This window comes from Streptopelia decaocto, assembly GCF_964273445.1.
Source record: "Streptopelia decaocto genome assembly, chromosome: 2".
In the NCBI taxonomy this organism is placed as follows: Eukaryota; Metazoa; Chordata; class Aves; order Columbiformes; family Columbidae; genus Streptopelia; species Streptopelia decaocto.
Window position 1 is genome coordinate 59,490,568 of NC_138655.1, and position 24,591 is coordinate 59,515,158.

At 36.0% G+C, this 24,591-nt stretch overlaps 1 protein-coding gene across 2 annotated transcripts in view; it reads left to right on the forward strand.

The window, feature by feature from the left end:
- SOCS6 (suppressor of cytokine signaling 6) overlaps nucleotides 1-16,351 on the forward strand; it is a 30,785-nt gene extending 14,434 nt beyond the window's left edge. For both annotated transcript variants that reach the window (XM_082044281.1, XM_082044280.1), the window contains exon 2: nucleotides 10,338-16,351. In XM_082044281.1, coding sequence (XP_081900407.1) covers nucleotides 10,463-12,067 — 1,605 coding nt within the window. In that variant the 5' untranslated portion in view covers nucleotides 10,338-10,462 and the 3' untranslated portion in view covers nucleotides 12,068-16,351. The remainder of the gene's footprint in view (nucleotides 1-10,337) is intronic.
- Nucleotides 16,352-24,591: the final 8,240 nt, after the last annotated feature.

A 24,591-nucleotide genomic window follows, 5' to 3' on the forward strand; every position in this document is an offset into this window, starting at 1 on the left:
AAACCTCTTTGTATGGTCTGGAGGAGAATGGTGGGATCTTTGTAGTGTATGTATAGAAAATACATTGAATTTCTCACTGGGCAATTTAGTGAAGAAAGTCCCAAACCAGTGACCAGTCCTTTCCTCTCCATGATTCTGAAGAGTGTCCTTATTAGCTGCTTCTTCCTCCTTGGCATCCTTGGAGATTTCTCTCCATGTGTGAACAGTGCGCAGATGCTGTGGGAAAGATATTTCTGCTTTTATTTCTCTTTAATTGAGGCATTGTGCTCTCTTTCCCCTCATGCCATAAACGAATCCACTTAATTCTTCCACTTACGTAGAGGGTTAACTGCATTATAAAGGCTTGCTGCATCTTAACACTCTATCCTCTCAATTTAAGCTATCTCCAAATTAAAGAAAGCTTTTATTATTATTGAAAATAGCATGGTAGAAGTGGTGGGGGTGATAGCTGCAAAGAATTTGGAGATCCTAGCTGCTCATATGAATTCAAAGGTTAATTCAGCCCTAGTCAGAAACTGACCCAGCTGAGGTTAATTTGAAGTCACAGGTGCAGCCATCATCAGTCCTGAGATCCAAGGCAGAATGGTGGATACAAGAGCAGCGTATTGCTGGTTGTTCAGGCCTTCTAGAGAAGCTGAAAAATAGGAGAATAAATCTTACTTTAAGCAAAGGTTCTCCAATTGTAGCATGTGACTGTGCTTGATATGCTGGAAAAGCGGAATCCACTTTTTTCTGTATAGTGAATTCTCAAACCAGTCTCTATTTAAAAAACTTGTTGCACTTGATTGTGTTTTAGCTCATGTATGTTAGACAAATCTCTGTAGAATAAATTTCTCTTTCAGAGTTTAACAATATTTCTTTCTTATTAGTGGAACAGATAACTACATTTGTATTACTGTTTGAAGAAAAGCATGATCTTAATGTAGTTTATAAGTTGTTGGGGTAATTTTACAAATATTCTTTTTTCTTCTGGATATTTTGAAAATAGTTGTATTACCTTGAAATAACTTGTGCAGTTTTTTTTTTTTTCTGGTTTTCCATATCTTTGGCAGGTGAATCTGATTTATAGGAACAAAGGCCAATTACATGTTTCTAGTTGTCTGTCAGATAAGCATAAATGGAAGTGGGAAGGTGAGCAGTTTACAACTTGCTGGTCTGCATAACCAGTTTTACAAATACGTGCTATGAAGTCACCTGTTGGCTAGATAGTGTGGCTGGCATGCTGTTTAAAGTAAAAGTTAGGTTTGACTTTTTGTTTTTTGTATTTTTGTTGTTGTTGTTGTTTTTTGTTTGTTTTTTTTTTTGTTTTCTATGAATGTGACTTTATAGCTCTCCTGAAATGTTGCTTAGTTTTTTTTTAATTTCTGCTTCTCAAGAAGAGTATCCCATGTTGCACCTTAAAAAAAGAAGCATGATGATGATTATCAGTTGTACTTGCTTGGTGCTACAGTGTGTAAACGCTATTGCCTCTCTTTTAATTTTCACATAAAATGAATTGGACAGACAGAAGCAAACATGATGATTATACCAAATTAACAGCTCGTAATTTAGGGAGGATGGCTACAAAAAAAAAAAAAAAAAGTGTTTATACCAGCAAGTAGTATACTGAAGTATGTGGTGATTGTGTGTAGACCTTTATAATCTTCAGCGGAAATATGGTACAAAGCTTCTGTTTCTGTTACTTTTCCTGTATTTTCCTCCTTCCCCTCACAGTGTTTTCCTTTCTTTTCTGGCATTATTTTCCTGGACACAGACAAGCACATACACTTGTTCACTGAGCAGTGTATTTCTGTATTGCCCATTCGGTACGTGCTTTGTGTACTGCGGGGTTGATTGGTGGCAGAGGTTTGGCCTGAGAAGCTGAATGTCTGTTCTGACAGCTCTGTAGGAAAGATTGTTCATGGTGCCTGTTTCATGTCTCCTCATTAAAATACCTGTCAGCAGCAGACCCTTTTCAGCTGGCTTTGTTTGTGTTTTGGAAGTTGCACACAGTCACAGTGTTGCTCTGCTTGCTATAGAAGCACTAGCCTGAAGTAGCCAGACATAAACTTTGAAAGCGAAACCAACATCAATACAAGTCACTATGAAGTGGTAATATTCAGCTGTTGCATGTTTGCTAAGTGTTTTCTTTCCTTTTTTGGGAAGGGCTCCAAAACTGTTTCTCACAATTATGTTATTTAGTCAGTAATATTAAAAGAATGGTCAGATTATTGCTGACCACAAACATCACTTCGAGAGAATGGTCTGGTTTATTCTGTCTTTTTTGGTGTACACTTTAATGGCTGGACAGCATTTCTAAAATTACGTTTCGAAGTGCATCGGGATTCAGAAACAAGCTGCATTTAGAATTGGATTTTGGTGCCTGCATGCATACAACTAGATAGGTTATATCCTTTCCAACATATATTCCAGGATTTAGGCATTTGTGCACACTTCTTCATAAAAAGAAATACAGAAATGCACTTTTTACTGAATGTTTTTCCCATTCTTCATTTTGTTTTCACTGTATTAACTTCAATCACTTCTGTTGTTCTCCAGCAAGTAGGCACAGAGTGTGTTACTTGCCAAAGGCTGTGTATTATTATAAATTGTATACTGGTTTCTACAGGAAACTTTACAACAATCTTATGGCAAAATTGTTTTAAAAATTATTCCTTTTTACAGATTTTGACCCTTATTGCTAAATGAGAAGTTAGTTTGTAGAGCATTGCAGTCTTGCAGTATTAAGGTTTAAAAGCTTGCGTAAATATCTTAGATAACCATAAGGTCGTCTTTGTTGTTATGCTGAGGGTATCACCATATCTTACAAGTGAGAAGAAACATTTTGGTTTGTCCACCTTCTGTCAATTTGAAGTGGGACAGACCCTTACTTGGAAATGAATTCTCATACATCATCTCCCAGGAAATCTAACCTTTGCTTATGAAGCTAAACTGAATTTTTGCTGACAGCCTGCTGCAAGGGTGGCTGCTGCTGTCTTGTAAAATAGCAAGAAATGAAAACTGAGCCTGAGCATTATTCTCATTCTTTGTCTGCTTCTGCACAGCTGTGTGAGAAAGAAAAACAAAGGTTTATTTGCACTCAGCGGTTGAGATTTTCTGCAATGAAATGAATGCACGTGGACTACATACATCAGGTTTATTTGACCTCTCTAATTTGACTCAACAAAAATATTTCACTTTTTCAGTGCCTTGGCATACATTGATCAGCTGGATTATTTTTGTTTCCTTGGTTTCCCCTCACTATTAGTTCATCAGGGTCTTGGAGCCAAGTTGTGGCTTTCTTTTTCCCTGTAGTTTTTCAGCATGCTTGAAAAATTTTGTTAGGAGTACACATAGTTACAGATGTCTGCTTAAAAGAGCGTGATGAAAGGTGATGCACCAGTCTTTAAGTAAACACATAAAAAGTACAGTCTGCTTTGTTCCCTGTTTGTGTGTTGATTCCCAGTTGCTGAGAGGTGTAGCAGGAGCGGCTGAAGTAGTTCCTGTTCCGGCTGTCACCCACCCAGCTCCCCCAGAGCTTCCTAGTCTAGCAGCAATATTGGTATTGCAATGTGTTGTGTGTTCTTGAGCAGATACCAGCTGATATCAACTGGTGCTGGTTTCGGTTTAATACAGAGATTAGTGTCTGGTAGCTCAGGAAGAGACATGTGCCCCAATCAATTGTGTAAGGGAGATGTAACCTTGGGTGAGGACTGCTGGTGTTAGTAGCTGGTTTTGGCTGTTGTAGTGATGAGATTATTGTAGTTACAAGACTGTATATACACAGATGAACTGTAATACAAAGATGCCACTTAACACTCCTTAGTTACTCCCCAGAGGAAAACTACCAATCAGATAGAAATATTCTGTCCTACAACCAAATATGGGAAAGAAGAACAGGACTTAATCCATGGCTGCTTGCAGTGAGTAGTGTTTAAAGGAAAGAAAAAAAAAAAAACAAACAAAAAAACAAAAAAAAAAAAAAAAAAAAAAACAAACCCCAACCAGATACTAAGGGACATCCTTTTTCAGCAGCAGGCCAGAGACAAGTAGTCAAGGTATTTGGACTTCTTGTGTGTTTTTTTTTTTTTTTTTTTTTACCTTGTGTTGTGGTTTTTTTTGTTTGTTTGTTTTGTTTTGTTTTGTTTTTCTCATGCAGTTAATTCCACTAATGGTGTTGAAGAAAAATCTCTTTGTCAAGTTTTCATTATTACTTTACCCCACTTTTCTGCTTATTACCAAAGGCATACTTTGCTTATTCTCAGCTGAAGTTTGCTAATAGTGATTAGGATGACTATAGTGTTAGAGCACTAGTGTCCATGGACTGGTTTTCTTTTAGGCTTTGTAAAAGGAGGGGAAAAAAAAAAAAAGAAGAAATTACATGACTTATTGTTGTGTGTTGATTTTTAATTTTTTTATTTGTGTAAAGCCTATTAAATTAACTTTCCTCAGCTGTTCACATCTTGCAGGGTGGAAGTTTAAATTTATGGTGAATAACATGTACTCTGTTTCCAGGCATTTGATTAGCTAGCTTAAAAATAGGAAGCTTTAAGTACTCTTGAATTTTTAAGAGTACAAAGTACTGTCAGATGAGCTTATAATCGTGGGTTTATGTGGTTTTTATTTTTTTTCGTACACCTTGTTTTAATTTTATATGAAGGTGTGCATCTGAGCTTCTTCACACTCACTAGAAAAGCAGGTGTGCAAGAGTGGATGGGCTTTTATAAGATCCACAATTGTATTATCTTATATTAGAACAATGTTCACCTGTTACAAAGCAAGCTACTGTTAAAACCATTTACCTTTTTTCTTGTTTTCAAGATATAAAAGTATGAGATGGAGTTTAGATTACTCTGTAACATGAAGAGTTTTTAAATGAAGTAATGTAGAAATTTACTTGAAGTTCAGGGAAGGGAAAAACATCACCATCTTCAGTATGCCACTGGCATGTATAATGAGAAAGCTGAAAGCTGCCATGTAGTGCGTGTGTGTTCTATCAGAAACTGCTGATGTTTGAAATAGGTATTTAATCTCTCTTTTAATCTGTTTTTACTTAATGAGTGTTTTATGTGTGTTTTTTGTGCTCACATAGACTGAAACTTCAAGTACATAGAAGGAAATATCTTGAGTCAATATTGTCTGTTACTGCTTTGGAGAAATACCTTTCAGTGATATGGACTTCATTATTAAAGTAAAATTAACAGGAACAGGCATGGAGAACAACTTCTTAGTAATTTACATCAGTGGATTTAGGAATTCTGAAATAAATTTAGATATTTGGGAATTTCCAAAATATAGCACTTGAAATCTGTGTTATCTTAAGATGCTGTTGTTGGAACTCCCTTCCAAGTAATGTATGAATATATTTCAGTGAGAGTTCGGCGGCAGAAGGGGAACACCACCTCATATTTCTGCAGATAATGAGACTAGGCTTCATTATCTCACTGTAATGAAAACCTGGTGCTTATCATGCCCCAGGAATGCAGAAACTTTTTTCCAGTTTCAAGGTATTGTTAGTTATTTTCTTTATATAAATAATTGTGTCAAAAATGCAATACATTTGAAGTATATGTGCTATGATTCTCTGTAGTAGAATATTTGCAGTTAATTCTAGCTTTTACATGTTATCTATAAGCTGGATGTTCTGCTCAACAGTAGAAATAGTTGGCAAATCTGTAATACTGCATTGAAATTTTAAATTAAGTTCCTAGGCATTTTCAAACATGAACTTTTCTTAAAAATAAATGTAAAATATTGCATTTAACTAAATTTAAGACAGCTTGCAAATTTTAAGGTCATAGAATCACAGAATAATTGAGTTTTAAAAAGGACCTCAGGATGTCTCACGTCTAACCTCTCAGCCCTGAGATCTGGCAGTGTTTCTTTGGACCTTGCATGGCTGGATTTTAGAAGCCTACAAGGGTGGAGACTACACAACTTCTCTGGGGAACATCTTCTACTGCCTGACTCTCCTCATGGTGAAAAAGCTTTTTCTTTTTGCCAAACTGGAACTTCCAGATCTCCAGATACATACTTTCCATGGTTGTTCCTCAACTAGTCTACATTATTCTCTTCAGTTTGGCACCATGCTCAGTTGTGCCAAATGTTCTGAAGATCTGCTTAACATGAAGTTGTTAATGTTTTGTCTTACTACGATTCAGTATAAGAATAAAAATTATGTATTTCTCACGGATAGCCAGACTTCTCAGGAATAATGTAGCTGTGTGTTCAAAAAAATGAAGTTTAATTCTTCACTGTTTCACTTTGTGGAAAGAATTGAGCAGATTAACGTTTATTTTAGGAAAGTCTTAAGTTATCCGAAACAGTGCAGATTAAAAGTTCTGAGCCATTTTTGTAATGACTTTTTTTAAGCCAATTCTTTTTCAACCATGACTTGGATTTTGCTCTATGGTTCCAGTGTGATGATTTCTGTCCCAACTCTTAAAAGTTAACACTGTTTTATTTCTGTAGTAGTGTATTCTGGCAACATTGGTTATAGTATTTGTTTCTGGAAATGAGCGCACCTAACCTAAAACTGTGAAAAAGAAACAAAGGCCATATAAATAATCAAACTTTTTGTTGGTGTACTTTTGCAAACACTGAATTGAGATAGCTGTCTGATTATAGTCCATTAAAACCCCTTTGTAGCATCAAACTGAAACTACTCTGAAGTATCGAATATTCAAACTAGATTTACACAGGCTTGGTTTTTTTGTTTTGGTGTGTGGTTTGTTTTTTTTTTTATTTCAGCTTACATAATTTTTAATAAACTGGTACTGGCCACTATAATAACAATATATGATTGCATGACCTGCTCTTTACATTTCTGAGAAGTAGCCTGTAGATTAGTTTTGGCTTTAAATGTCTTCACTAATAATTTCACATTTTTACGTGATTAATACATGTGGTTCTTCACCTCAAAATGAGATGTGCAAATGTAGTTCTGATTATTTTTTATAAACACAAAAGGGACCGTGGTGTTTGCTGGGTAGTAATCTGGTAGTCCAGGTAATTTTTGTCAGGAGGCCTGTGTTTTTTCAACCTGCATAATTTAAAAGATTCCAAGATGCAGAATTTGTGGCGGAAGTTCAGTCAGAGTTTCATTCTGACTTTTTTCTGTGTGTTAACATTTGATTCTCTTTCTGGCTCTGAATAATCTCTCATTTTCACTCTGTGTGTTCCAGGTAATTCAGCCTACATAGCCACCATGCCTTGGTGTAATTCAGAGTCTGCTTATAGTTGCAAATACCTGTCAGCAGAATTTTTAGAGGTGTCTCTAGTTAAGCTGTCTGAATTCACTACACAGCAGATGGCACTGGAAGAGCACGTCAGTGGGAGACTTCGGTGGTGCCATAATTGGTACAAAATACTAATGAAGCTATTGTAGTGCTGAAGGTTGTGAAGAAGTTGAGTAGCTCATTTTGTTGTATTCCAGGAAGGGATGCATGCTGGGCTTTTCTGTTTCAGCTCTTCTAGATGCAGACAGTGGAAAATTCTACATTTCCAAGTATATGGATATAGATCTTTTAGTCAAATTTTAGGTAACTAAATATTTTGGAAAAAAAAAAAAAGTGAACAAGACAGTTTGGGGCTCTATACATACTGTTTCCCCAGTTAGCAATGTGATCATGTTCTTTTATTTTCATTCCCAGCTCAGAAGGGAGACTTTATTTCATACTTGCTTTTTTAGGATTAGGAATTGCAAACAGGATGACGCATTTCCCACAAGGATGGGGAAATATATCTCTTACAGTGGAAGTAGTATCAGCTTGTGGATGTCTGTCAGAAGCAGTTGGAAAACATTATGGGTTTCACAAGTGGGGCTAATGTGAGTGTTCCCAGGGAATATATACACAAAGGCACAGTTAAATTTATCAAATGGACAGACACTCTCAGTTTAGGAGCAGCATAGAATCCTGAAATGATATTTTTCACTCATTTTGTTACGTACAATGAAAATGATACAAAAGTTCATTTAGTTACATACAATGAAAAGAGTACTGTGAATTGGTAAGATGGTGAAATCCAAATGGTTTAGGAATATAAGGTCAACAAGGCATTTTAAGTCTACTTTTAATTGACATGTAACTCTCCCTTCATCGGTATCTAGCTTTTTCTTAATTACTGTACTTTATCAGCTACTCTGATATGGCAGATTTCAGACATATGAAACCCACTAAATATATTCTACTCATGTTTGGTTTTCAGCACTTCCATATTTCCCAATTATTCCAAACATATGGAGCTCATATTAAATATCAGTATTTTAAAACATGAAATTTTACACTTCTGAATGCATCTGTTATAAGAAAAGGAAAACAAAAGTAATGTCTTACCCTTTGAAAATACATGTGCATATCTTAGTATCATCTTCCAATTTTGTTAGTGGAATACAGTTTTTAAGGTGTCAGGACTCCAGATACCACAGGAGTCATGTTAAGAGTGGAAAATAAGTAATGAACTTCTAATAAAATACTGGGCCTGTGTTTTTTTGTGAGGTGTGTGTGTGTCGGGGGGGGGGTGGTTTTGTTTTTGATTGGTGTTTTTTTGTTTGTTTTTTTTTTTTTAAGGATTTAATTTTCATTTTTAACAAGAGTTGGTTCTTAGTCTTTTGTTCAGTAAACAGGTTTTTAGGGCATGTTTGTTCTTTGCTGATGGCAAGTAAATAATTTTACAGGCAGAAGAAGAAGCTTGAGGAAGCTTTTAGTTTCTTATTGAGAGAAAGGAAAGTGCTGTTTAGTAACTAGAAAAAAGGAAACTGGAAGAGCTGAAGACACGCTGAAGTTTGACTTGGGAAATGTTGGAGGTTATGGCAAAGACAGAATGAGTCTTCGAGGTAGAGTGGTGCAGATAGTGTAGAAAATTTGAAGACTGAACTAGGATACAAATCCAAGTAAATCTAGCTTTAGTGCTTCTGCTGCTTATGAGAACAGTGTTCACCCCCCCGCCAAGCAGCAGGGCTTTACTTAATTTTTTTCAAGGTATTTTGAAGTTCATAATCTTACATTGTGTTTTAGTTTACTTTGTATAAGATCTTTTAGCCTTTGTGTACTTGAGGACTGCAAAAGTTGGACTGGACAAGAGTAAAGGTCAATGGATTGCTGTTTGATTATAGTAATCATTCTCCTTAATGCTTTTATGCAATTTTTGAATGGTTATTTTAGAAAATTGTATTGTTTAGTTGATAAAACTTATTTCAGTTAATTGTACCACTTTTCCTAGTTGCTTATTTTGTGATACCGTGGGAGAAAAGTGGGAAGTGTGTACAGAAGGGCTGTTTACTTTTCCTCTCAGTCCCCAAACTTGGAATATGACTTGAAAGATTCTTGGACTCCTCCAGTTTGCCATGTTTAGCCTGGAGCCAGGCTTGTCTGCCGCATAACATGTATTTGGACGTACATGCAAAACAGCTACTACTAACTGTAGTACCTATTTATGTGGCAGCAGCAACTTCCGTCTCTTCTCTTTCCCTCCTTGTTCTTTCCCTCTTTGCAGAACTGCTTGCTTTGGAAGGTCTAACTGATATTAAAAATTAAAACCAACCCACAAACAAAACCCAAACAAACCATAAACAAGCTGAACAGACAAACTGATGGAGGGGGTGGATACCTGACTCTGGAAGATGCCAGGTGGAAGAAGTTATCTGGGACTTGAGCAGATGTGCCCACTTAGTCTTGGCAAAATTACTGGAGGAAGAAAAGTTCTAATAGCACTAGGCAAGGAGGGCCTGTGATGTGACCTCTATACCTAAAACAGGATTTGGAAATCACATTTGTTTCCTAGAAGTTAAGGAGGGGTCTTCTATGGTTTGCTCTAAACAGATTTTACTTTGTTATTAGTTCCTCTCTATTTTTTGACTGGAGTTAGTTTTCCTGTAATTATGTAACTATTTCAATAATGCTTAACTTTTCTGTGTAAAGTATGACCTTGTAAGACCGTGATTTTTGGACTAATCTCAATTTAACCTGTATCTAGGAATCCTGTTGGATAGAATGTCTTATATAGGTATTTTAGTGGGGATTTTTTTAAGAGCCTGCTGAAAGAGAGGCATGTTTCTGTGCTTGAAAATTTTATATATGTGCATTAAATATAGATGCCTATCAGTGTGATATAATGTGTGTGTATATTTTAAAAATAGCATGCTAAAAGCAGGAAAAGAAGTTGTGGAAGTCTCTGAGGCAGATCTAGCAGATTCATTTTTTTGAGTCTGATTGGTTTCCAAATCGGCTCTCTCTATTTACTTCGATTTCATGATCGTTACTTGCAATTTATGTTTTGTTTGGAGAGGCGGAAACCCTTATAGATAATTTTAAAAATATTTCTTTTGTGAAGTTAATTGTTTTTTTATTTGTTTCTAGGAAATGGCTCTTGAAGTTAAATGAGGCTGGATAAAACACATAAATGAAGCAGAAGCTGCTCTGCATGTGTTAGGGCTATATCACCACAAGCACTGCTGATCAGCCAGACTTGGTAACTTGTCATAATGAAGAAAATTAGTCTCAAAACAATTCGCAAGTCCTTTAACTTAAATAAAAGTAAAGATGAAAGCGACTTTGTAGTGGTTCAGCAGCCATCGTTGAGTGAATTTGGAAAAGATGACTCCTTGTTTGGCAGCTGCTATGGTAAAGATTTGGCTAGCTGTGAAGTCAATAGTGAAGATGAAAAAGGAGGCAAAAATAGATCAAAAAGTGAAAGCTTAATGGGTACGTTAAAAAGGAGGCTTTCAGCAAAACAAAAACAGAAAGGCAAAGGCAGCACACCATCTGTAAGCTCTGCAGATGATGACACCTTTTCTTCCTCATCTGCTCCAATAACCTTCAAAGATGTGCGAGCTCAAAGACCTCTGAGATCCACTTCCCTCCGTAATCACCATTACAGTCCAACTCCATGGCCCCTTCGACCTACAAATTCGGAAGAGACTTGCATCAAAATGGAAGTGAAAGTCAAGGCCTTGGTCCATTCCTCTAATCCCAGCCCAGCACTGAATGGCGTTCGAAAGGACTTCCATGACTTGCAGTCAGACAACGTGTTCCAGGAACAAAACAATGCATTAAAAAATACGGAATCTCAGAATGGGGACTTGCATCTTCATATTGATGAACATGTGCCTGTAGTTATTGGATTAATGCCTCAGGACTACATTCAGTATACTGTGCCTTTAGATGAGGGAATGTATCCTTTGGAAGGATCACGTAGTTACTGTCTGGATAGTTCCTCACCCATGGAAGTTTCAACGGTTTCTTCTCAAGTGGGGGGAAATGCTTTCCATGAAGAAGAGAGCCAAGTGGATCAGGATGTAGTTGTTGCACCGGATATCTTTGTGGACCAGACAGTGAATGGTTTGTTGATTGGTACCACAGGAGTCATGTTGCAAAGCCCAAGAGTTAATCATAGTGATGTCCCTCCACTCTCACCTTTGCTACCTCCAATGCAAAATAATCAAATCCAAAGGAACTTCAATGGATTAAATGGCACAGATGCCCACATGGCTGAAAGTGTGCGCTGCCATTTGAATTTTGATCCTAACACTGCCCCTGGAGTTGGAAGAGTTTATGATTCTGTACAGAACAGTGGTCCTATGGTTGTGACAAGTCTCACAGAAGAACTGAAAAAACTTGCAAAACAAGGATGGTACTGGGGCCCCATTACACGTTGGGAGGCAGAGGGAAAATTAGCTAATGTGCCTGATGGCTCGTTTCTTGTTCGAGATAGTTCTGATGATCGTTATCTTTTAAGTTTGAGTTTTCGTTCCCATGGAAAAACTCTTCACACTAGAATTGAACACTCAAATGGTAGGTTTAGCTTTTATGAACAACCAGATGTGGAGGGACATACATCTATAGTTGACTTAATTGAACATTCAATCAGGGACTCTGAAAATGGAGCTTTCTGCTATTCGAGATCCCGACTGCCTGGATCTGCAACTTACCCAGTGAGACTGACAAATCCAGTCTCTCGGTTTATGCAGGTGCGTTCTTTACAATACCTGTGTCGTTTTGTAATACGTCAGTACACCAGAATAGACCTGATTCAGAAACTGCCTTTGCCAAACAAAATGAAGGATTATTTACAGGAAAAGCACTACTGAAAGCTTATGGGAATCTTGCATCTTGCACTTTGGGAACAACAACAACAAAAAGAGATTGAATTACAGTTTACAGACTTTCATTATTATCAAAATATTTTGCTGCCATAAAAATATTTCATTTTTGTGTGTAAAAGAAAAGTAATGCATTTGGATTTATGTTTGTTTTGGGGGTTTTTGTGTATTTTGGGGGGCTTTTTTTTTTTTTAAGAATGATCTCAAGTTTATTTTTAGAAGTGTGAAATAGCTATCTTTCATCAATGTGCAGATTAATCACAATGTGAATGATCAAATTTTCCTTAATTTCCCCCAAGTCCTTTGCTGCTATCCACTGTGATTTTTATGCATTGAAAGCACATTTGATGTGTATTCAACCATAAGTAAAAGTCAAATGAAACTTGTTGAATGGGTTTTTTTCCTTTAAAATAGCCTGTTTTAAAAAAAATGATTGTGAATAAAAAACATTGGTATTCTAAATTACAGAATTTACATCTATGTGAAAACCAATTTCCTAGTATCTTAATTATGAATTTCTATAGAGATATGCCCTGATTTAGAACTTATAGACAGAGCTGTATGATAAAAACATGGTTATGCAGCATATCTTTGGAAAAAAAAAATCTTTCTCCTAAACCTTGTATTGTCTGTACACTATTTTGTGTTTGAGAAGGTTGGTTCAGCTTTCTTCTTGTCTCAGTATTCTGTCCTTCTAAAAATGGCCTTTAAAAAAAAGAAGTCTGTGAAAGTCAATGTGTAGTACCTATAAGGAAATTGCGGTATTGGGGCCTTGTCAAATATTACCTTTTAAAAACATGCCACACTTAAATGAACACCTACCAGGTCCCCTCTTTCTGTCCTTTTTGCTCCTGCCTCCTCTTGGGGGGGTGATGGGAGTGGGAATTCCCTGGATTTGTAGGAAGACTCTAGGAATTGTTACTATGGGAACATAAATGGATAAGCCATTTTAGGGATTGGGTAACGTTTCTGATAGGATGATTTCTACAATTTATATTCAAACTACTTGAAATTTTATGATTTTCTGCATATATTTTTTTTTTCCCTTCAGAAATGCAGTAATACACTAGTGTCCTTTGGATATTTTTTCCCTTTCTTGGGATATCCTTAGGGGAGGAAGGAACAAGACTGATAACATTTTGGATGAAAGATACTTAAAATACATCTCTAAAGCTCTGTTCTTGTAGCCTTTGAAATCATGGGGAAGAGAGGTTTGGATATACACTGACCGCAGAAAATATTTCAGTTTATTATCACAAAATACATTTTGACATGTGAAATATTGAATCAGTTAAGTAAACGTTTATGATATCTGTCAAAGATTCTGGCATTTGAAAAGCTTACAGTTATTCTAACCTTCTGTAGGGAAAAAGAGACTTTCAGTGGGGAGTACAGGTTCTACACTGTAATATTTTTGTCATGCAAGATTAATCCATGGCATTTTCTTGTTTTGTTTCAGGTTGTTGGAGTTTTTTTTGGTTGTTTTTTTTTTTTTTGTTCCGCCCCCCGCCATGATTCTATCACTTTTATGAGTTATTTGTTAAAGGGGTAATGTCTGGCTTGGGAGGGGGGCCTGCTTTGCCTGCCTCTGCCTCCCCGTTTTGTATTTTAGAATGTCATCTTCCCCATCTCTGATAGGAGTTGCTAGTCAGTAAACATCAGCTTAGAAAAAGCTGTTCATTTTTGAAACAGCTTTCTTGTTTAGGTCATTTTCTTCTTGTTTAATCTAGCCTTTTGTCCCCTGAAATGAGTCTTTAGTGATAATACAATATTGCTGCAAGGTGGTGCAATAGCACTACATCTTGGGTTGCCTGAATTGATAGACTAAATTTATATTTTTTTAATTTATTTTTTGACCATAATGCTTAACTAAAAAAATAATTAAAAAAAGGAAAATCAAAGGTAGATAAAGGCTGCCTTTGCTTTTAAGGGAGGGAGAATAAGGATTTCTTCTTTAGTCTGTTAAAGTTTTAAACTTAAAAAAAATCTAGAGCAGTCTATATGCGTAATTTTTTGGCTCTGCCGTTGAGATATATGTATGCAAGTGTGAATTCTGTTTTCTTTTTTTCCTCTACTGACTTCCCCCCCAGCCCCCTTCCCCTGAATCAGGATCACTAACTTAATTCAAAAAGGCACAATAACCTATTGTATGGTACAGTGTTCTGATTCTCTCTGTGGGGAGGAAAAAGAAAAGCATTTTTATGGATTTCAGATGCATACTTTTGGAAGAAAACCTCTGGCATTTTCTTCACTTTAAAAATTCTTTCCCCATACAAGCTAGAGGGCCTATGCATTCTGCAGAATCTTTGAAAGATTATATTGTATTAAATATTTTCTTTGCCATTTAATACCACTATTGAATGCATTAAACATACGTTTCTACTACACCACATGCATTAATTTAGCAGTCATTGCATTGAAACTTAAGTAGTTGAAGCTATAATATCCTGGTCTTACTGCTGAATTGAAAAACATGCAAGAATGCACATGCTAAATTTCTTGCCATGCCTTTATAAATTTCAGTCTGTACACTCATGTGTGTTGATGCTTTTTTAAAAAACCTCTGTTTCAACTATATGTTTTTTGAATTGCCTTCCTTGCTGTGTTCTTCATCTGTGAACTTAATCAGGTCAAGTTAACTTTGTCATTACCCAGCCCCCGCCCCCCCTCGCCATAAAGCTTCCACAAAAGGAACACTGTAAAATGATTGAGGCCTAGGGTGTGAGAACCATATAGCACTTCATTTCTAGATTAAAAAATTGTGATGATGCTTCAACTAAGCTCAAAATACTTTAAATCAGTAGTAGGTAGACAAAAATAATTGTTTTTACAGGTTTCATTAATCAGAACCTAGCAGTATTTTTTTCATGCTGAGATAACTGTCAAGCCAGCAGAAGGAACCCAGAAAAATTGCTTCAAAAACATTAAAGATACTGACAATTTCTTATAATAAAGATTAATGGAAAAGAAACATATAACATTTAGTTATGAGACAATTTAGAAGTATTCAGAGTAACCACAGAAATTGTGTTGACTTCTTCTTCATGAAAATTAGAGTAAAAAAGTGTCCTTGACAAATAAAAGGAAAATGATTGAGGATATTTTGGGGACCTTTGGAAGTAGATACACTAGGAATAAAAGCTAACTGAATATGATCCTTATAGAGCAGAAATACGGCTATTTATTCAGCACAACAGCTTAAGGGTTCAAAAGGTATGCTTTTTATGCAATTGAGTTGTGAAAAAATGTTTTTAAAAATGAAACTTTGAAATAAAACTCCTTTTTTGAGCATCTGAGATGATTGACATTATTGATAACATTGTTTTACCAATCAGAAGAGTAAAACAACACCTTGTATTTGGAAATAGAAAAGTAAGTTTGCACAATTTCCTTTTTTGTTGTTGTTGTTGTAAACCAGTGTTAATAAACAACTGAAAGTAATGTGTATTCTTTGATCTGTTTGAAGGATATAGCACTTATCCTGCTGTTGACATAGTGAATGCCATCTTTTTTATAAAAATATCTTTCTGTCAGAAGGATCAGAAATGCAATTATTAATTAAACTCTTTTTTTGCAGATGAGCTGACTTTACATTTTGTTAAAGCCAGTTTCTTTCTGTGAATATTGACTGCTGGGCTACATGAAATCTGTGCAGTTTTTGTTTTGATGCATTTCATCTCTGTGAATACTGGAATTATGAATTTTAAACACCATACCAGCAATATATGGGCTATGATTCTGACGAGAAGTATTTCTCTGTTATGGAACTTACAAATTCTGAGCTAAACTATGGATAAATGAATGATTGCCAATTTAATTTGTTAAAATCTTTTTATGACTGCAAAGAATAAAAATTGCAAGCATTCTTTATAAATAAAAAAAATGGGCTAGATGGTAGTTCACAATTTGGGAAATATGGCATTGTTGTATCTGAAGAGCGTTCTAAATTCTACACAGATAATGAAAAATTCTTAATGAATTTTGTATGAATACATGTTGGGTTAAAGAATTTTTATAGTGATGATGGAGTGCCATGAAGTTAATACTTGCAATCTAGATTGCTGTAGTTTACACTTTTCTCTGTTTCAGACCTGGTGTGCACTGTTTGTACTAAGCACGCCACAAAGTGAATTATCCAAAGTCCATTGATTTTAATGTGTTTTGGTTTGTAAACAAAATTATAGTAATTTCTTGCACATTTTTGAAAAAATAATTGTATAAGGATTTATGTATCTGCTTCTGGATACAGTATGTAAATAAAAAATTCGTTCACAAAAAGGTTGGTGGAGTGTTCTATATCTTAATGATATTCTAAAACAAACAAACAAAAAAAGACAAAATTTGGGCATCTGATTTAACCATTTAAATTGCAGTGTCTACAATTTAAACTGTTCTGTATGATTTTGTTTTGCCCCTGCTAGCTGACTTTTCAAAACATTTCTGTATACTGATTATATTAATTCCTACATTTCAAAGCAAGAAGAAAAATTGCCAGAACATAACTAGAATATGATTTTTAAATGTCTGTGGATGTAGCATAGGTTATCTTTTTGATAACTTTTATTGTTTTCTTCCTTTAAAAAATTAGAAAAGTCATAACAAAAGTCTCCATTTCAAAGGTAGTATACTATTTATTGGTTTCCAAGCATGCAAATAGTTCTTATTTAGTTCCACAGTAAAAAAATTACATATGCTGTTAATCTTCATGTATTCACTTGATGCTGTCCTAGATTCACTTTAAAAAAGGAGTGGAATTTTAAGCCCTGGGAAATCAGACAAATAAACTAGGAGATCAAGGATAAATGACTTCTATCTTAGAAAAAGTATGTGCAATTTTTCACGTTTTCTTGTAGTTGTGACTTGCAGACTCACTACTGGAATTCAAGAAAATATTAATACCACCTGCTCCTTAGGTCTTGGTTATAGCTGGTTTGGGGGTTGTTTTGTTTTGTGTTTTTTTTGCTTTGTTTTGTTTTTTGTTTGTTTTGTTTTTTTAAAAAAACAATCCAAGCTTGGTAGTAAGTAATTATCGTTTGTGTTGTCCACGCTTGATGTGTTCTTTTCTGTCTATTCTGTAACTTAATTCCTTAAACAGTAACTAGAAAGAATTCTTTTTTTTTTTTTTTTTTTTTCTATCTATGAAGGAACTGCTTTCTGCTTCCTACTGCTGGGGCAAGTATTGCATGCTCAGTACAGTGTGTGGTTCGCAGGGGATCTTGCTGGGTTTTTGTTGTTAAGTCTCCATGAGGCTCTTCTTTGCATTTGTTCCATTCACTCCAGAAAATCTGGCAATAAATAGATTTATTCTCCAATGTAGTTTTGGTAAGTGGTGAAAGGTGAGTAAGAGTTAATATTGCAGCTGCCTAGCGTGATCCAGGTAGGGCTGAAATGTTTGTAGTCAAGATGCCTGTAATCCTAATTATTTCTGCCTCATATTCAGTCAGCTTCATATCTGTGGGAGTAGAAGAGAAATGCTAAGATGCTGCCAGATTCAGAATGCTTGCTGCATGTCTGATAACGTAACCCTTGTACCAAGACACAAAGGCTTGGGGGTGCAGACGTGAATTAAGTAATAGAATCGCAGAATACCAGGTTGGAAGACACCTCAGAGATCATCTGGTCCAACCTTTCTTGGCAAAAACTCAGTCTATACAAGGTGACCCAGCACCCCGCCCAGCTGAATCTTGAAAGTGTCCAGTGTTGGGGAATCCACCGTTTCCCTGGGTAGTTTATTCCAAAGACTGATTGATTTCACTGTGAAAAATTTCCCTCGTGTCCAATCAGAATCTCCCAGAAGCAACTTGTACCCATTGCCCCCCCATCTTTTCCATGTGACTCCTTGTAAAAAGAGAGTCTCCGTCTTCTTTGTAGCCACCTTTTATTAATAAATACTGGAATGTGGTGATAATGTGTCCCCTAAGCCTTCTTTTCTGAAGGCTGAGCAAACCCAACCCAGTTCTCTCAGCCTTACCTCATGTGGGAGCTTCCCAGTCCATTGATCATCATAGGCTAAGGTTCAGCTGAGCATTTTAGCAGCCCTTGTGGCATTAGTATGCACATCTTTGACTTTTTTGGTAAGATAATTCCTACTCATTCCTGTCAAAGCCATGTAAAATAGGAACAAGGATATTGTAGGGAGTGGAGACGAAGTTTGTTTGTTTTTGAGGAATGACTTGGAAATTGGTGGTGTTCTGTTTTCTGGGACAGGAGCCTGTGATTCAGGCCAACTTGCTGCATGCTGTCAGTAAATTACTGAATGTCTTTAAGTGCAAACTTTGAAGATAGTGCTGCTGAGGGTTGGGTAGGCGGGGTACCAACCCTCGAAACAGCCTTAAAAAAGAAAGGAAAGTTTCCTTGCGTAGAATGAGGAAGCAAAGATGAATGAGACTTGTTTCATTTTTGGTGGATAAGAATGAGTAAGTTTGGATGCACACAGAGGAAGGATGTGCAATGGAGTCTGAACCACTCCTGACACTGACAGCTCAAGTTCCATTTGGGCAATTACGTCTTATGGAACGAAGAATCAACATACAGTGAAAGGAAGAGGAGCTGTAGCAAAGGTAACACAAATTTTGTAAAACTTAGGAGCAACTGTGTCTGATGTTAAATGTGTATTTGTCTACTTTTCTTAACTTTAATTTGCAAAACGCTTTAGCTGCAGTTTCAGTTTTTTATGATGGGGTGTCACATTTTTCTCAGCTGAGCCTGCTGCAGTAAGAAGGACAGTTTTCTAAAAGCAGCCTCTGTTGGTTCTAGGTATTTAAATAGGAAATATTGCTTAAATAGATGGAGGAAGTAGTTCAAATATATTTTCCAGAGTCCTTCATGAAATAGCTAGGGCATCTATCATCATGTGATCAACATCATATCAATTTCTTAATGACATGTGTTGTCTTTTCAGTTATACACATTTCAACTAATAGAGAACACCTTGAATTTCTCTGATTGTCGCTGGATGCTTCTGTGTTTGACCATGTCACATCAAACAAAGGGGTGTCTGCGCTAGAAAAGTTTTTTGGCAGTGTTGCTTTCCCACAGCCCACATTCAACATGCCAGGTCTGCCCCAGCCCTCTACTACCATCAAGAAACAGCTGCTGTCTTGTTGAGGTTCTGGTGGGAGTCTGGATTTACAAAAGTTTTTCTGTGTCCACTGCTACAAAGGGGTTTTCACTGAAAAGTGTACTAGTTTTTTTTCTCTCAGAACACCTTTCTTCCCTGGTTGTTGCCCTGTATCACTCTAAGAAGAGAAAAAGTGAACTTGTGAATATTCTGACCTTCCTCAAACCTGATCTTCTCTGAAGCAAAACTGTTTCTGGTTTAAATAGTTCCATTTGGAGCTAATGGAAAAGTTACCTCAACTGGTTTGTGCAAGTAGTGTTTTCAGTCAGTCTTACAGTGCTGAAACCTCTAAAAGACTTGATTGTGCAACATATTGTGCTCATAAGATACATTATAGCTGGAAAATATTTAGATTGGAAAATTTAAAGTCTATGAAATTCAGCATTATTTTTCTATATAAGTTTTGAATTTGCATGTCTCCAAAGAGCCACTCCTGTTGAGGCATTGTATCTTGTCACAATGAAAACTTCTGCTTATCTCTGTTGAACATAGAAGGTGGTTAGGGAAATTCCCAAATCCCAGGCAGAAGAATGTAACTTCTCTCATTCCTGAAAAAGAGAAGGGTTGGCGCACAGGGTAGGTGGTGTGACAAGCACCACTCCTGGTGTGGTTTTTGCCTGCCTTGAGAGAGTTTGCAGGTGATGTGACCGCTCATGCGTGAGTTCCTTTAGCTTTTGTATGTGAGTTCCTTTAGCTTTTGGCATCTTTTTCAGATCTTACTGCAAACAATAGTGTCGTGCTGGTTGGCAATGTTTTGAGAAATTCCTGCCTTTCTAGGCTGGATTGAAGGTGAAAGATACCAAAGTTCAGGTCCCTGGCAGACTTGCTCCTTTCTGTCACTCATCGGTGACAATCGATCACCAATTTCAAATTTTCTGACTTCCCCCATGCTTACTTTCTCTTCACACATCTTTTCAGTTTCAGTGGGTTAATCCAAACAGAAGAGATGATGGAAGGATGGAAAGTGTTAGTATTGCTGTATTTTCAGTAGCAAGTTTTTTGGTCTGATTACAGGCATTTATATGAAATGTGTAATATTGACACTGGTAACATCACACCCATTAGGTGCTGGGAAGTGTTCACCAAAGAATCATTTTGTTTGGGAGCTAATTAACTCCTCGTGTGGGTTAATACTGTGCTGAAAATGAAGATAACCTCATTATCTTCTTTTGGTCCTCAATTTACTGTATCAATATATTCAAGTTTCTTATGAAAATAGTTGAATACTCAGAATGAAAATCGTAGCCTCTTGTAATTAGATAATTACCTTTCTCCAATTAATGGTGATATTTGGGGAAAAAAATTAAGCTCTGTTTTTCTTAAACCTGTTCATTTTGGACAGTTTCCTATGGATAATCAGGAAGCAGAGTGTTAGACTGAAAGACTTTGTTTCAGAAACAGTAATTGCCATAATCATTAAAGACTTTCTGTCTCAAAATCTGATAATATATTAATTTAGTATATTGCTTTAATATAATAAAAATACTTTCCAACTGTAATGCAATATAAGAACTAAATATTATTTTCACTGGTGGTGTCCTTTTGAAATGTGGAGACATCAGGTGGAAACTTCCTAGTATGGCTAATGTTATAATTCAATAATAAAAAAAGCCTGTCTTAAAAAAAAAAACAACAAACCAAACCAAAAAAACCTGTCTCCAACTACCCCAAATTCCCAAATCCTTCCTTTTATACATGAACGCCACACACAACTGTGAATGTAAAAGGTTTGTGAAATAACTGCAAGAAAATAATCAGTGCTTAAGATTTATTCATGTGGCTAATCTAGTTAGAGTTCAATTATATATATTATGTACTAATAAATCAGTGCTCAAAAAAAAATACTCTAGGACACCCTTGTTAAATACACAAACAAATGATGCTGTCATCTAAAAGCAACATATTATGAAAATATAAAATAATTTTTAATTAATTTGAATTTCAAGTAACTTTTCAGTGAATTAGTTATTCTTCCAAGAACCAAGGACAAACTTGCTGAAAAAGGACTGATTTTTAAGTTCTGGCTCCTAGTTAATACACATATTGTTTGGTTACTTTATATACATTCAATTACATCAGAATTAAACTCATGATGGAGTCTCAGTTTGTTTGGTTTTTTTTGGTGGGAGTGGGGTTGAGTTTTTCTCAATGCTGCCAGCTTGGATGCTTCAGAAATGTTGAAATTACATTTTTCACCAGCTAAATATTTTGTTTATAGAATATGTGATGTACAGTGCAAGTGAACAAAATAGTTACAAAAATAATAGCTCTGAGCTCCTAGAAGAAAAACTTCAAGAAATGCCTTTATAAATTGCTTTTAAAAAAGAGATTGTATTGTTATGTATTTTAGTTTTCCCTCATAAACTATAATTTTTAAATGAAAGGAAATCTACTTGAAGAGTAACAATGTTTTAAAAATAATGATTTTATTTTTAAAAACCAACACAATAATTATGCTTTGTGATGCTGACACTTCTTCACATGCATACCTACCTCAGGATGTATGAGTATGTTAAGACATCAGTTCTCTTCATCAGTGTAACTTTTAGTTCTGACACTTCTCCCTCCCCACACTTTACCCAGATTGATCATTTACAGGATGAGAGGCAACAGACACAGACTGGAGCACAGAAGGTTCCATCTGAATGTGGGGAGAAGCTTGCTTACTTTGAGGGTGACAGAACACTGGAACAGGCTGCCCAGAGAGGCTGTGCAGTCTCCTTCTCTGGAGACATTCAAAACCCACCTGGACACATTCCTGTGTGGTCTGCTCTGGGTGAACCTGCTTTAGCAGGGGGGTTGGACTAGATGATCTCCAGAGGTCCCTTCCAATCCCAGCTATTCTGTGATTCTGTGATATTGGAGATGGGGAGGAAATAACAGCAAGAATGTGATTCACTTGATGGTGTTGCACATCATCAGCTGTGTCAGGATTCACACTGCCCTGTGAAGTGGCTCTGTGTAAGGCCTTGGAGTTAAATCTTTGGCTTCAGCACTGTAGTAATGGTTGTTTCTTGCCAAGTTGAAGGAAGTTATCCTAAAGTCAGAGAAAGCAGATAAAGTTATTTGTTTATAGAAGTCTCTGTAGAAATCTTCCACATATGTATTAGTGCCTGAAGCTTTTAATGATTTAAGACAGGCATTCTCAAGGGTTGTCATAACAAGAATAAGAAAAATATGGCAGAGGAATGAGCTTCCATTTATAGCTGATGCCGCTAATCACATTCTGCCTTCCCCGAGTGTGACCTGCGAGTACTCTGGGTAACTGTAACCAGCCCACTGTTGAAGTAACACGCAGGTTTCTGGCCCAGGGCAGTGGAATTATTTCAGGTAGCTGATGTAGTGAGTGTGAATTGGGATCAATGATTCATTGTCTTTCCCAAAACAAGATCTAAGGGGAAAAAAAAGTAAAAGCTGGAGGGATTGGCTTAAAAGAAACAAGGGGATGAGGTTCTTCATACAGTAAATCTTAAGGTGTGAAGCTCCTTTTCACAGGATCATTTATGTGCTAAAAATATGTGTGGGCAAGAACGTGGTAAGTTCATTTGTTAGAAAGACTTGTTCTGCTCAATCCAAAGGCAGCGCAGGAGGGCATCTGAAGGGCAGATAGTTTGTGCTTTTCCTATTCTGCATGTCTTTTCCAGAATTGGCTTCTAACTGGACAAACATGATATTGAGCTGTGAAAGCCTTTGCCCTGACTCTGTGTCTGTGCTTACATTTTTACATCATTGGGTGAGACACTGTAAATCTTGAAATCCTGTCTAACCGTTCTTGTTTCTATTTGAGGAGGTCAGTAGGAATTTTAAGGATGTGTGCATTCTTGATCATTGCAGAAAGTGTTACTTCTTTTTTTTTTTCTTTTTTTCTTTTTTTTTTTTTTTTTTTTTAAACATTAAGTAGAACAGTAAATAATTTAGCATTTGCAAGGCAAAGAATTGCTCCCAGCTGGAGCATCTAACAGATTTTTCATGAAGATCTGTACTTTTTTTCTGTGCAAAGCCAGTGTTAAAATTAATTGAAGATCTGCTTCAGATTCATTCTAGCACTGAAAGCTTTGAAAAAACAACATATCTGAGATAGAGATTTATATTTGAACCAACATAAAATCTGTGTAGTATAAATATTTCAGCACATAAGAAGAACAAGAGCAAATCTGAAATTATGTTCCTTCTCCTGTGCCTTCCAAAGCAGTACTTCCATGAACATATTTAGCAGCACAGAAAATTATTCAAATCTTTGTGAATCAGTTTCTATGAGAATAAAATCTGACCTGCCTACCCTTATGACTGATTGGAAGCATACTGACGTATTTATTTAATGTCATATTTTAATTGTATGGTAATATTGTAGATTGGTTTGTTTTAGATTGCAGAGGTAATGAAATAGCTAGGGAGAAATGAAGAAAAAATGGGGAAAATGAGGAAAGAATAATTTATCCTTTTGTGTTTGTATGCATATAAAAAAGAAAATAAATATCTCTAGGCGGGTTGGAGACATCTTGGATAAAGATTACTATCAACGCTACATTACAGAGGGTTTTCTTATATATGTATATGTATCTTGTGTGTGTGGTTGAGTTTGTTTGATTGTACTACCCATGTAAATAATGTCTAAGCTTCATAATTTGATACCTGTATATCTATGTCCTCTCTTTGAGATATTTTATAGCTTGCTTCTGGAGATTTTTCAGAGATTATGTTTTCAAAGACCTACCAGAAAACATAATTTTCTCTTTAATTGTTGTTTTTGTTGTTTTTACTTTTCTATTAAAGATTAAATTGCTGTAGGAGAAAAATATTGAAGTCTAATTTTTCCATCCTGAATAGTCTTGGAAAAGATCAAATACTCTGCTAATGAATGGATTAGTGCTTTTTCTCATTGCTTTATGAGACTCAGATATTTCCCAATGGAAATATATAAATAGATTTTGATAACGAACAAAAGGAAGATGTATTTTAGTCTGAAAGTACTAAAGCTGAAGGGCATGTCAAATACAGTGAGTTTTCTTCTGTAGGAGAGAAACTGAAAACCACAGAGGAATTTGACCAAGGATTTTTTTTAAATGGTGGAAAGTAATTAAAAGAAGTAAGTGCATAATGAGTGATTGCCTAACTCTGAAAGGATATTAGAAGGATCTACAGTGCTGGGAGGTATAAGAAAATTTGGGGTGTCATGCCTGTAGAACTGTAAATGCTTGAGCTTTACCTATTCCCTTTCAAGGCTGAAACAGAAAATCCTCCATACTTTATACTGTCGACAGGCTCAGTTCTACAGGAAGAAAAAAAAAATCAGAGATGATAGTTTATGTAGTAAAAGAAATATTTTAAAAATGAATCTCAAATTCTAATTTGAGAGGGTGCATATTGTGAAAATGTGACAATCAACTGAAAT